The sequence below is a fragment of the Symphalangus syndactylus genome, chromosome 6 (assembly GCF_028878055.3).
Source record: "Symphalangus syndactylus isolate Jambi chromosome 6, NHGRI_mSymSyn1-v2.1_pri, whole genome shotgun sequence".
In the NCBI taxonomy this organism is placed as follows: domain Eukaryota; kingdom Metazoa; phylum Chordata; class Mammalia; order Primates; family Hylobatidae; genus Symphalangus; species Symphalangus syndactylus.
Window position 1 is genome coordinate 31,237,279 of NC_072428.2, and position 14,900 is coordinate 31,252,178.

At 33.8% G+C, this 14,900-nt stretch overlaps 1 protein-coding gene across 4 annotated transcripts in view; it reads right to left on the minus strand.

Annotated features, from left to right (window-relative positions):
* LUZP2 (leucine zipper protein 2) overlaps nt 1–14,900 on the minus strand; it is a 585,694-nt gene that overhangs the window by 20,588 nt on the left and 550,206 nt on the right. For all 4 annotated transcript variants that reach the window (XM_055282114.2, XM_055282112.2, XM_055282111.2 and 1 more), the window contains one exon: nt 10,762–10,854. In XM_055282114.2, coding sequence (XP_055138089.2) covers nt 10,762–10,854 — 93 coding nt within the window. The remainder of the gene's footprint in view (nt 1–10,761; nt 10,855–14,900) is intronic.

Here is a 14,900-nt window from a genome sequence, read left to right on the forward strand (position 1 = left end):
GACACAATATTATCACATGACCACAAAAGCAATCATGGTAACAACAAAAGTATGTAGTTGAGACAAATCTTGGTAATTACATAATCTCTGTGTGTGCAAAAGAACACACAATCACAGCGTAGTGCAGGGGACTCGAATCCTGTGATGTCTCTAGTCATTATTAGGAGTCCCACAGTAAGGCAGGAAGAATCAGCTTTGGAGTCATGTACAAATGAATTTGAGTCCCAACTCTATTTCCTATTATTTGTGATAATGTGGGTAAGTCCATGAACGTGGAAATTTCTGGAATTTGGTATCTCATTGGAAAATAAAATTAGGTACCAATAACGATGAAATTGCCAATGTTAAATTTTGACATTGGAGAAAATAAATCAACAAAAAGTAGATTACTATATTTCAGCAATATTTCAGATAAAAATTTTAATTTGAAAAATAGACAAAGGATCCAATGACAAAATAAATTATCCTGAGACAGAGAGAGGGAGAAATAGAAAAAAGAAGAGGAAGAAAGAAGAAGAAGAATGGGAAAAAGAGGAGAATGAGGATAAGACAGAAGATAAAAGATTAATGGAAAATCCACTAATATGTTGTTATATGGCTTTTTATTCTATATCACTTTTCTTTTTATTTATACTGTTGAAAACTTCATCACAGAACAGCATTTGCCTATGGCAAAGTGGGAAATATCAATTTAGCCTTCTTTTATCTCATTTGTTAAATGATGATAATGATATTTACCTTCAAAATGTTTATATCACAGTGAAATGAGATAATAAAGGTAATCACAGCAAAGTGAATAAACAGATAGTCCATCTTAGGTTAGAATTTTGCTACTATCTGAATATTTATGTCCCCCCAAAATTTATACATTGAAATCCTAACTCACAAGGTAATGGGATAAGGCATTGGAGCCCTTGGGAGGTGATTAGGTCATGAGGGTAGAGCCTCATGAATGGTACTAGTGCCCTTATAAAAGAGGCTTCAGAGACATCATCTTACCTCTTCTGCCATGTGAAATTACCATGAGAAGATGGCTTTGCCTAAGCAAGTGGGCCTCACCGAACACCAAATCTGTCAGTGCCTTGAACAAGGATTTCCTAGCCTCTAGAACTGTGAAAAATAAATTTTCTATTGTTTATAAACCACCCAGTCTATGGTATTTTGTTATAGCAACTCTAATGAATGAAGACAAATTCTTTTTACCTTCATTCGTTGTATGAACTTGGGAAAGTTAGTTCAACTTACTGAGGTTCTGATTCTTTATCTGTAAGCTAGACAAAATAATACCTACCTCAATCAGATGCTAGAAGAGTTGATTACATTGTTTAAAAACATACAAAGCTTCCTAATGGAATATCTTGCATATATTAGGTGCTCAATGTAGGTTTTACCTTTCATCTCCCTTTTTCAGTTTTCCCTTCCTTCAATCAAAATTTCTCTATATTGCCAGTAAGTTTGATTCCTATCATAACAGAAGCACTGATATTCACTTTAAGTTTACACTTCTGTGGTCAACATATTAATTCCGATCATTACAAAATCTTGACATTGCCAAAGAATTTATTGCTGGAGATTTCCCCCCCAGTTCTTTGTTTCTTTTCCTCTCCTCCTTTTGTGTTTATGATTTAACAGGGTAAGTAAATAGTCTCAGTAATCAAGCATTCATCCTGCCTTGAGTAACTTTTACCTTGAAGGATGCCTTTTATTCTTTTTTTCCCCCCTCAAGGCAGAAACATCAGATCAATCAGCCCATCTAATCTAACTAAGGCATTCAATTGCTTCAGAAGGTCTTCATTATGATACATGCATGTGTTTGACTTCAGTGCAGATATCCCATTTGGAAATTATTTATGGAAATAAAGTAGTATATTTAGAATGATTTTTTCAAAAGGGCATGATGACTGAATTTATAATCACTGAAATGATTACAAAAAGATAATGTCCTCTTTTGCTTCTTATTTATTTTTAATTATACTGTATTCCTGCTCTCAGAAATAAAGAATAAAACTTTAAGAATTAAAGCAGATGGAATAAGTTTTCAGAAATTCATTGTCAAATTTGCATTTACTTTGTATCGCTGACCTTGCCAATTGCTATGACTTTGTTGTTACTAAACATTCTTTATACTTCGCTAAAGAGATGAGTCATATCTCTTATGATCTTACTCTAAAAGATTAAAATAACTCAGAATAATTAATGCAACTATACAACTGGTAAATGTGAAATTCTACCAACAAAAAACTATTTATGACAAATACAAAAATCTAGTTCATTCTGCATATTTAAATAAGAGATGGGACAAGCTATAGGCTAAAAACAAGCAAAATTTTTATAATATTACAAAAGAGAAAAAAAGTAAAATTGAGCACCATGCTACTTAGAAACACCAATACGTTTTGACTGAATTTTTCTGTGATGCCAATTTACATAGGAAATTGATTTTTCACATTTATTACAGAACAATGTTTTAGTGCTGGTTTAATATTTATAAGTTAAGAAACTGAAAAGCAAGAAGTGAAAAGATTGAGAATGTAACATTAAATCAAGACAATGACTCCAAATTTGTTGATGGAGCCGACGGCAGGAGTGGTGGACTGGAAGGGAAGCAAGTTCTGACATCAGTGTCCCTGAAGCAGGTGCCTCTGGGCAAGTCACCTTCCCTCTCTGAACCTTAATTTACAATACAAATATTTTTATAGACTTTGCCCTCAAATTACTTATTATCTAATTGAAAATGAGAACCTTATACAAATAATCAAAATACAAGGTGTACTGTGATAATGGACAAAATACATTCATCCAGCAAGGACAATGGAAACCCAGAAAAGGAAGTCCTTATGTGTCTCATAGGTAAATGGGAGGGGTAAATAATTATTTATCAGATTATGCTTTGTGTTTGCACGTTATTGTTTGGCCAATGATTTTTATAATAAATATTAACACAGTTACTGGGTTATTTTCATTTACCATATTAATAGATTAACCATTTTTCTTAAGCTTTCTGTACTATTTATGGAAATAAATTAGGTTAACATGTTTGGATGCTTAAGTTAAGGTGTTACAGAAAAGTAAACATGGAGATTTATATGAATAAAATATAACATTTTTCCAAAGACCATTGGAAACTACCTATCATTCCTACACTATTTGGAGGGATTCCTGCTTCTTCTTGAAAAAAATACTACAGTAGGACAACAAAAAATGGTTCTAATGAAGCCAACCTCTTCAGATGGTCTGATGGAATGTAGCCCAGAATGACAATGCTGTGTGGTCTTTCCGTCCAATTACAGCAGGGCATGACTTGCCTAGAAAATTATGTTAACCAAGCATTGCATCTACCAACAACTCATCCAAACCATCAAATGCCACAAAATGCATGTTGGATATAATAGCAAACTAGATTTCTTATATCTCAGCCAAAATTGTTTTAACATGAAAAAGCTGGCATAATTTTCTACTTGCAGCTCTAGAATTTATTTTCTGCACATTTTCTCTTCTCATTTCCCTAGGCAATATTTTTCTGTTGAATAGAGTCCCTTTGGTAAGGGACTCGCAAGCAGATGTAATGGCAGGAAATTGAGCTAGTGCTCCCAGTGCTAAACATAAGCCGTCCTTGTTTTTCATTTCCTCAGCACAGTAAGAAAAATTAAATGTTTGCTACTTATAGGAGTCAGAAACATTGCAAAACACATTCACATTGAGTATTAACTCTTAATTCCTAAGTGAAAATTAAGATACAATGTTCAACGTCTTTAATTCTTGATATGCTATTAAACAATATGAGGCACATTTGCAAGCTGCAGGAAAATGGGATGGAGTAGACACATCCTTTGCTTTCTCAATGTGACTCCAATATTATCATTTAAACAAAGCAGCTTTTAGAGTAACTTCTACATACCCCAAACTGATAGTCGAATATGCTGCTAAGAATTTAGTAATCCATTTCAAGTTTCTTAAGTCTTCTTTAAAAAGGAATAAGGAATCCGAGGGCCATTTTCTAAGTGATCCTGCCTGGTTTACACAGGGCATACCATAGACAGGAAGTGGAACAAAGCAACAAAGATATCTAAAAATAAGCATGTTTTATATAGAATTTTTATTTTATTTTATTTCATTTTTAGAATTATATCTAAAAATAATTCCAAGTTTGATTCTTTGGCCACAGAATATTTTGAGACTTTGAGTATTAAAACTTCAGAGCTGCTTCTTAAAAGGAACTAATAAGGATATCTATGATATGGTTGAATGTGACATATTTAATATCTATATATTTATATAATAATAATAATAAACCTGCAATAAATGAACAACAAAATTTCTCAAAGTGCAGTGGCACGATCTCAGCTGACTGCAACCTCTGCCTCCCAGGTTCAAGTGATTGCATTGCCTCAGCCTCCCAAGTAGCTGGGATTACAGGTGCCTGCCACCATGCCCAGCTAATTTTTTGTATTTTTAGTAGAGACGGGGTTTCACCATATTAGCCAGGATGGTCTCGATCTCCTGACCTCGTGATCCACCTGCTTTGGCCTCCCAAAGCGCCGGGATTACAGGCATGAGCCACGGCGCCCGGCAATTTCTCAGTGTTTAACATGAAATATTGACAGAAGAAAATCTACGTGGGATTATTACAATAATACACATTCCTGGGCTCTTTCCCTGACCAACAGATTAATAATACACGGGAATGGAAATGGATCTTAAGCATAAGCTGTTTTACCAGTTGACTTGATGATTCTTAGTATGCTAAAATTTGAAAAATCTTCATCTACCTTACACTGATAATGGGATGTGAATACAAAGTCCCTTCCCAGAGCAACAATGTTAGGAAACAGTAAAGTCAGTATACACATCTAGGTTTTATGTAGTTCCCATGCTTTCTCTTCTATGTTATTCAGTCTCAGGTATGACCAACAGGAATCAAAATGCATAATCTTTCTTATCTATTTACTGAGAGACTGCATAGCGTCCTATCAGCTGCCGGGGGATGAGGTTGCTGATAATTATAGAATCCTGAAATTGAAAGAGATGCTAACATGATCAGTCTATCCTCCACACGAATGCCTCAATTCCTGACTATATTCCAGAATGGCTGTTTTTCATTATTCTATCATATATTATAGTACTTCCACCAACTGTTAATTCTAGTTTCAGATACTTTTCATTAAGAGTTCATGTTTATATTTCACTAGAAAATTATTATTCATATAGCTGTTTCTACTAGCTACATCTGGTTCTGCTGTGTAAAGTAGCACTGAATAAGGCCACTCATTACAAATACATTACAAATACAATTACAGTATTTAAGGTTGCTTTGGTCATATTTTAAGTTTTTTCATTTGATAAATTAATTAAAGTATATAATTCAAAACATTTATTGAGGTTTTTTGTGAGAGGCATAGCTTTGCATAAGGGAATGGAAAGTAGTAATTATTGAGAGCTTCTTATGCTAATCATATGCTAACTGTAAAGCTGGGCTATCTCACTGGATCCTTTGGACGAGTTATATTAAGCAACAGATATTTATCTCTCTTTTTCGGAGGAGAAAAAGCTGTCTTAAAAGGGTTAAATATTCATGATTACACAGATGCAAACTGGATGAAACATAAGTGAACACAAACCTTCAATTCCAACTTTTTTATTCAGCCTTCTACCTCAAGCATTAGAAAACACTTTGCATTTATCGTTGTTGAACCTCAAAGTGTTATTTCTAAAATGAGACGGAATTTATCAGTGTAGACTCATAAGCAAAATTAGATATTTGTCTCCTTTATTCTGGATGTAGCATCATAACTGCTTAAAATCAACACTGCAACTACCTATAGGTGATGTGCAAATCTCATCACAGTTTTACTCAGAGCTCACAGTCACTTAAAACTCCTCAATCTGATAGATCAATATACAAAAATTACTTGCATTTATATATATAGCAATTAACAATCTGGAAATGCAATTAAAATACTACATTTGCAATACTACGGAAAAGAGAAAAGTACTTAAGAAAAATAAAGACAAGAAATGCAAGACTTGAACCCTGAAAAACTATCAAACATTGCTGAAAGAAATTTTAAAAGATTAAAGTAGGCCAGGCACAGTGGCTTATGCCTGTAATCCCAGCTCTTTGGGAGGCTGAGGCGGGTGGATCACGAGGTCAAGAGATCGAGACCATCCTGGCCAGCATGGTGAAAGCCCGTCTCTACTAAAAATACAAAAATTAGCTGGTCATGGTGGCAGGCACCTGTAGTCCCAGCTACTCAGGAGGCTGAGGCAGGAGAATCGCTTGAACCCAGGAGGCAGAGGTTGCAGTGAGCCGAGACCGCGCCAGGGCACACTCCATCTCAAAAAAAAAAAAGAAAAAGAAAAAAAGATTTAAGAAAATGGAGAGACATTCCATGTTTATGGATTGGAAAAAAAACAGCATTATTAAGATAATGTTTTGGTCTTATTATTTGCAAAGAAATGTAAGGGACTCAGAATAGCCAATACAATCTTGAAAAGGAACAACAAAGTCACAGTACTTTAAATTGTAGACTTCAAAACTTACTGTAAAGCTACAGTAATCAAGGCATACCTGTATCAGAAATCTCATGTTTTTATCTCATCCCATAAATATATACACCTGCTATCTTACCACTAAAATTAAACATTAAAATCAAAACAAGAAAATATGGTATTAGCGTAAGGATAAATCAATAAAAAATTGAAAGTTGAGAAATGAACTCATGTTTGTGGTCAGTTATTTTTTGACAAAGATACTAAAGAAGTTCAATTAAAAATGTGTTATAAAGACTAGGACAACTGAATAACAACATGCAAATAATAAATGCAAAACCTTACCTAACACCATCCACAGACACACACAAAAATTGAAGAATATTGATCTAAATGTAAGAAATAAAAGCACACACATTATATAAGAAACCATAAGAAAAAAAAATCAGTGTGCTTAAACAGGTAAATAATTCTTTAGATATGTCAAAAGCATGAAGAATAAAATGATGAGTTGAACTTTACTGAAAATAAAAGCCTGTGTGTTTCAGAAGACACAGATTAGGACTTCAGGTTCTGCTCTGACACGTAAAGGTCTTGGAAGCCTCCACTTCCACCTTCACAACAAGCAAAAGGCTGAACAGACTGATAATAATTTTTCTTAGATGTATCAAAGAATTAATGTTACAAAAAACTACCACCCCCAAAACTAGTGAGACCATGAATACAGAGTACACAGACAAGCCACCTAAGTGAAAGCTGCTGGAGCCAGTAGTTGATGAGAACATTTATGTAATATCTTTAATAAATTTCTGGAGGCCGAGTATGGACTACCATGAAATATAAAAACTCCTAGAGGCTTAGTTTAAGGTAAGGTGAGCCCTCACTACTGAGAATTTTACCTTTCTGAGAACCGTGAGGTTTTAATGGTGAAGATGGGAGAATAGAGAAGCACCACTTGTGTTTGTTCAAAGGGGGAAAGAATGTACCAATTTTTCAATATAAGCATAAACTTATCATCAAACCCAGCAATTCTACATCTAGGTGTCTACTCAACAGAGATTAAAACATAGCCATACAAAGTGGTTTATGCAAATGTTCATAGCATCATTTTTTCGTAATAGCTACAAATTAAAAATAATCCAAAAGACATCAACTGGTAAATGGATAAAGAAGTGTGGTACACCATACAATAAAATGTTTTTCAGCAATAAAAAGGTACAAACGAATACAAAAAGAAACCATGTTTGTGGTTGCCTGATGCTTAGTGTGGGGACAGGGACTCATTGTATTAAAAAAGAAAAAAAAATGCATGTGGGATCATATTAGGGAGATGAAAATGTTCTGGAACTGGATTACAGTCCTGGACTCAGCAAATGTGATGAATGAGTGAAACATACACTTATATGGGTGAATTTTTATGGTATGCAAGTTATATCTCAATAAAGCTATTTTTAAAATTATATATTTCAAAAATAATTAGCTTCATTGTACCTTTCACCCATTCTAATTATTAACAGAGTACCAATCTCTTCTGTTCAGAAGTAAATAGAAAAAAGTTAACCAAAAATATCTCCTACTCTAGTTTTCTTTCTTGATAATGATGATGTAATTATTTTAGCCAATAAAACATGTATTTGGGGCTCATGTTACACTTCATCTTTATACCTACATCTTCATTTGATCACAGAATCCTGTGGCTCTCTCTTTGAAATAGCCTTTTCATTGCTTGTTCCCAATTGTTCCTGTGATTGCCTAGATTCTGGTTCCTATTTAATCTCACTTTAATTATTTTTAAATTTGCTAATTCAGTGGTTTTTGGATTTCTGAATTTATTACAACTGAAAATCAAGTTAAAACAAGAAATAGGAATAAAGTTACTTTCAATTTTATTAAGTAAGGACATTAAAAACAAAGTAAAACTACATTATATCCTACTTTTTGTCCTTGTATAAAACTAAATAGCATTCATTCAATATCTGATTAAAGGAAAGTCATATAAAGGCATAGGTTAAGATTCTAAAACACACCCCAAAATAGACAAAATATAAAGGTATAAATGTGATAAAGAATTTTATTTTGTGATTTTAAAAAATGAAATTAAGTTCTGCCTTCTTATTCAGTTTGGACATTCAATAAAGCAACCCAAATTGGAGCTTAAGTCTCTAGGCTGGTAGAGTCAGTATTTTTATATTGCTACATTAAAATGGAAGCAATACATTTCACAATATTTAATGCAAATCAGAATATTATGGCTAAATTTAGACAAGGCAAAAAACAAAGTCTCTCTAGTTTTATTTATTAAAAATTTCCAGATGAATTGCTCAGAATCTGACTATCTAAAAGCTCCCCAGATGGTTCTTATGAATGGGAAATTTATTATTAGTGAAAAATGACCTATATATTTGAATCACCTGGAGGAATCAAAAAATTAACATAACTAATGTCTAGACCTTACCCACTGAGGTGCTGAGGTAATTTTTCTGCAATGGGTTGTGGGCATCAGTATTTTGTAAGTACTCTTCGGTTGATACTATTCTGGAGACAGAGCTAAGAAGTACTGGTCTAGAACTTGAAAACTGATGTTCACGCATGTCCCACTAATTCCTATTACTCACACCTGGTTTATGTCACTCATTGTATTACTTTCTTCATTATTATCTTTAATTGAATCTGCAGGCTCTGAATACTGAGCACTCCATGTACTAAAAGGTGTAGCTTCTCAGGAGTAGAGACTCCAATAACAAAAGTCTAGAGGACAGAAGTCAGGTTAGTGGAAGAACATTTATGTTTGTGCTGGTGGAGGCAGCTTTTTGAAGAGCCCCAGGTCCAGAATGAGAATAAAACAAGATAGTATCTGCTTCTGGAACTTACTAAGGACAGAAGAGCTATCACTGACAAAGGAGAACAACAAAAGTAGAAGAGAGCAACAAATAACATATGAATAAAACAATTTATGATTTGAAGCAGGCTTCAATAAGAAAAGTAGACCAGAAGGTTGCTTTGAGGAATCCTAGCAAACAACACATAAATTTTCTATTTTGCCTCCAATGAGAACATGTTTTTATGTAGTTTCAAAAATATATATCAAGAAATAAAAACACCATCCTTAAAATTAACATCATGGTCTTATCCCTCGATTGAATACAAACATTTGAAAACCTGAACTAGCTCCCTTGTTCAAATTAAATTTCTTAGCTTGGGAATCCAGGGCCCCTCACACTCTAGTCTTCAATGATTGTTGTAGGCACATATCCCACCATTTTGTGTATTATGTTTTTTAGCCATACTGCTGTGATATTTTCCTGCCTTTGCAAATTTGCTCACTGTCAAAGACCTACCCATGCTTCTAACTACAGTAAAAATCTTCCTTCCTGCCCAAAGCCTTTTTGACTCTCTCCTCCTTTGGAAGTAAATTTCAAGCATTTTATTTATACTTCTTATTAACTTCATGTTCTAACTTGTACAGTTTGGATACAAGTTTAAATAAACAAAGACTTGAAGGCAAAACTGTTGAGTAATTCATTTTTCTAAATCCACTTTGGCAGCCAGAAGAGCAAAAAGAGATCGCTTGTTTAACTTACTTGTCTATTCCTCCTTATCATTATTATATATTTTTTGCTGCAGCCTGATTTCTTTCAAGCATAAATAGTTTCATCAGATACTTTTTGAGTTGGAATAAAGCCTAATTTTGAATCTATTCAACACAATTGTTGTCACTTGCTATTCTCAAATCTAAATGTAATAGATCCATTAGCTTAATTTGGCCAAAGTTCAAAAAAAATAAAATTTCATTGCACTTTTAATCAGTGAAAAGACTCATTGAACAAATTCCATATTTCCTATCATTTGAAGGAAATGAATCTCCCTTCTTCTACCATGATGTCTCTGTATGCTGAGTGTATTTGCTTTACATGGAGAAATACATCCTATAAGGTTTTTTGTTGGTTTTTGTTTTTTTTTTTTACATTTTAACAGCTTTCTATCATGTAGCCATGGGAATGACGACCTTACTTAGCCTGTGGTCATCCACTTACCTCTCTAAAAACTCATATTCATAGTTGTCCTAAGAATCTGGTTGCAATGCTTAATGGAACACCTACCTGATTCACACCAAAAGAACATTTACTTTCTTATATTTAAAAGTACAATCCTTAGGTAGTAGATATTACATATAAGTAGTAAGTTTCATGGTGGCATCAATTAGAATTGTTAAAATGCTTATGCTTTGTTCTCATGTCTAATACTGTAAAAAGCATCTTAAATTTTTCTTACATCTTGAGAGTCACAGGCAGTCGTACTTGGATTTCCTTCCTTTGTTGACTCAACTTGAGAGCTCTCATTGTTTCCAGAAGCACTTTGTTGAGGCTTAGAAGAGACGAAGAGAGATAGAAAGAGAGATCATTAAATACCAGAGAAATACTTTGAACAAATAGACCCGAATCGTTATTGTAACACATGAAATAATATTATAGCAACATTGCAATCAAAATAAAACAATAAAATGGAAATTTGCATATATCAGATACCATAAAATATACCTTGAAAAATTTTTAAATTCGAAATTAAATAAATAAATTATATTTAATTTTGCATTAGTGATGTCCATTGCGATTATTTTCTCACTGAAAATATTTATTTCTTCCATGGTAAGATTTTATTTTAAGGATTCTAGTCCCTCACAAAGTATATATCCTGTCCTTTCTTTTTATTTTAACCCCCAGTATATGGAGAAATAATATGTGAATAAGAAAATAACCTGATTTTCTCGATAGAAAGAATACGATTCGTAACACTTCATAATTTACATAGTGGGTTATATTAACTCCAATGCTTTACTAACTAATCAAACTCTGCTTTATATTTCCAGAAACCCTAAATATTATTCTAGAATTCATCCCTCTAGAAACACAATTGAAAAGAAGAGAAGAAAATAAGAAAAGAAAAGAAAAGAAAGAAAAGAAAAAGAAAAGAAAAGAAAAGAAAAGAAAAGAAAAGAGAAAACAGAAAAGAAAAGAGAAAAGAAAAAGCTGTTTCCTACTTCTGGTAAGAAAAGGGTATGCCCTAATTGTTGTATATAAGTACCACTGTAAGTAGGTTTAAGATTATCCTTTCAAATGTGTATGTGCTTCTTGGGAAGAGCTGATTTGAATATTGGTGTTACACTCAGCTCCTCAGTCCATGAGGGTACTGTTTTAGGGCACACAAAATAAACTAGTAAATGCTACTTTGCCTGAGTCTGAGACTTTCATCACACCACATCACAGGAGAGGAAGAAATGAGGTTTTTAACCATTAGGGGTCGAGGAAAACTAGGACACGGTCAATCTCACCCAGGTTGTTTTACCTGCACCACTTTCTACACAGCACTCTCCTGGTTTTTCACAGTCAAGTACATTCTTTAGCAGAACATTTTTACAAAAACAATATCTTTATAAAACTGAAATCCAAGAACAGTTAATAAAGCTGATAGAATATTAAGTGTAAAAAAGAACATGAATAAAGCAACTAGAATATTAGAAAAACAATAGAAAATAAAGTAAGTAAGTTCACTAAAGTTGATCCTATATAAAGTCACCCAAATGCTGGACTCTGGGTATAACAATAAATAAATAAATAAATAAATAGTAAATACATTCTTCTTTATTTATACCTAAAGAAGTTTAACTTCATTAGGTGAAATCCAGAAGGCATTTAGTGTTTTCCACCTCCAATACTCCCTTTTTCTTTCCTGTTTTTCCTTTGTTTAGGAATCCTACATCTGACCTCCCCTCTAACTTCATTAGGATTAAAAAATAATTAAACTAGAAAACAAAAGTTCTTCTTTCTAATCCTATTAAATTCATTCAACAAGCTTCGGAGTTGCCCTTTAAATCAAGCCAATGAAAAAGCCAGTGTTCTGTTGCAGATTCCCTTGGTAAATACAAAGATGACAAAGGTAGCATTTGGGTCTTCATAGAGTTCACGTAATCTGATTGTTATTCACAATATAAACTCTATATAAACTGTAATATAAAGCTTATTAAGTACAGGGAGACAGAACAGATTTGTCTATATTTTAAAAGAATGATGGTCAATTCCATTTGGGGTAAGAAGAAAAGTTCTAGTGAAGAGAGTTCTTTTTGAAGTAGGTCACTGAATAAATAATGGCAAGAATGAGGGAGGCCATTCAGGTGAAGGAAAACATTTAAGCAAAGAAATAGAAAAATGAGACTCAGTTGTTGGCTTGTTGGTCTATAGGGTAGAAGGAGCAATAAGAATGATTAAAAATACTAAACAGTAGAGAGGAGATTCCAAAATTCAGCTACAAAATTTATACTTAATTTAGCAGCCAAAGGGGGGCTGGGTGCAGTGCCTCAGATCTATATTTCCAGCATGTTGGGAGACAGAGGCAGGAGGATCTCTTGAGGTCAGGAGTGCAAGACCAGCCTGGACAACATCATGAGTCTCCCGTCTCTACGATTTTTTTTTAATGTGGTAGTTTACACCTATAATCCTAGCTAATGAGGAGGCTGAGGCTGGAAGATGGCTTGAGTCCAGAAATTCTAGGCTGCAGTGAGCCGTGATTGTGTCACTGCACTCTTGCCCAGCATAGGCGCTAACTTAAAAAAAAATACCCGAGGCGGGGGTCCCTTGGATATTTCAAATCAGAGGTATGATATGGCTAGAGCCCCTGTCAGCATGATATGGCAACAGTACCTAGGCAAAAATGAAACAGAAGAAAATGAGAGTGGGAAATTAAGACAGAAGCAATTAAAATGACCAGGTATATGGCAACAACAGCTGAACTGAGATGTCAAATCTTGGTGATGGAATAGATTGAATAGTAATTGTATGTTCTGAACAAGGGTTAGAATCTATGCCATTTGAAGAATTCTATGTAATATAGAATTCTAAAATACAGAAACTGAAGAAAAGGTATGTTTTTAGCAAGAAGGGCAATTTTGTATTCCTAATCGAGAGTTTAAAGCACTTGCAACTCCTAATAGGTATTATTGGATATCAGTGTTAAAAACAATATCATTCTTAAGAGTCAAAACAGCTATTTATTCTAGCTAAGATCTACTGAACATCCACCACCTGTCTTCCCATAACCACCAACTTGCAGATGCTTTGAGGAAACAGGTTAAAAAGAACAAGAGTAATAAATAAACAGTAATACTGGAGGTCTCCCCTGGCACGCACAGCCAGAACCACAGCTGCAAAATCATGAAGAATGGATTGAATCACACTAACAGGCAAGGGACAATTTCAATGTATTTTGTTTCCAAACAATCAGATGACAGAATAAATAGTCCCAAAATTTCCTTGTAAATTTCTTTTCACATATAGTGGCATTAAAGGAAATTAAAAAATAAAACACATCCATTATTCTAGCAAATCTACTTTTATTTGTTACCCTCCCAGTGTTTGTTAATATCCACATAAATGAATATCTTACACAGTCACAATTATTATCTCCATGCCATTTTTATTCTGCTTTTACATATAACATGAAATGACGCTATATATGGTTTGTATCTATACTTTACACGTCTAAAAAATTACAAAGTTTTTAAAAATGTGTATTATACAAAAAATTAGCCGGGCGCGGTGGCGGGCGCCTGTAGTCCCAGCTACTCGGAGAGGCTGAGGCAGGAGAATGGCGTGAACCTGGGAGGCGGAGCTTGCAGTGAGCCGAGATTGCGCCACTGCACTCCAGCCTGGGCGACAGAGCGAGACTCCGTCTCAAAAAAAAAAAAAAAAAAAAAAAAAAATGTGTATTATAACTGATGATTTTTTAAATTTTCAATTTTGAGTTTAATAGATAATATTTTGGTGAACATTAACCTTCTTGGTACCAGTCTGCATAACTCATATCATTCTAATCACTGATCCAAACATCAGGCTATTATAGGCTTGGGGCTCCTTAAAGGAAGATAGCGTGTGTTATTCATTGTTTCATCTTGGAAGCTAGTACATATTTTTCATTCATAATTTTTTGTTTCCTTCTTTTTTCCTTCTCACCACTTATTTATGATTTTTTTAGGATTAAGAGAAGGTAAAATTAGGGCCAATACTGAAGCAAGGGTAGTGGACATGTTTATTGCTGGAGAAATCTTTCTAAAATGTAGCAATTTAAATTGTATTTCCCAATATGAATACACAAATATTTATTATGCATCCACTCTACAACAGTATTATGTTTAAAACTGAATCAAATATTTGAAACAGATCTGTATCTCAAAGAGCTCCCATTTGCTCCTCAGTAGCTGCTCATCTTTCCTTCTACTTTCCTAATAATCATTGCCCCCCTTTTTTTTGGAGGATTACTTTTCTTTCATGGTATGGTATATCCCAAGCATTGTTTTGTGCATTTAATTTCTTGACCAATTCAAGATATGTGCACATACATAATCCAAGTTAGGTCATTAG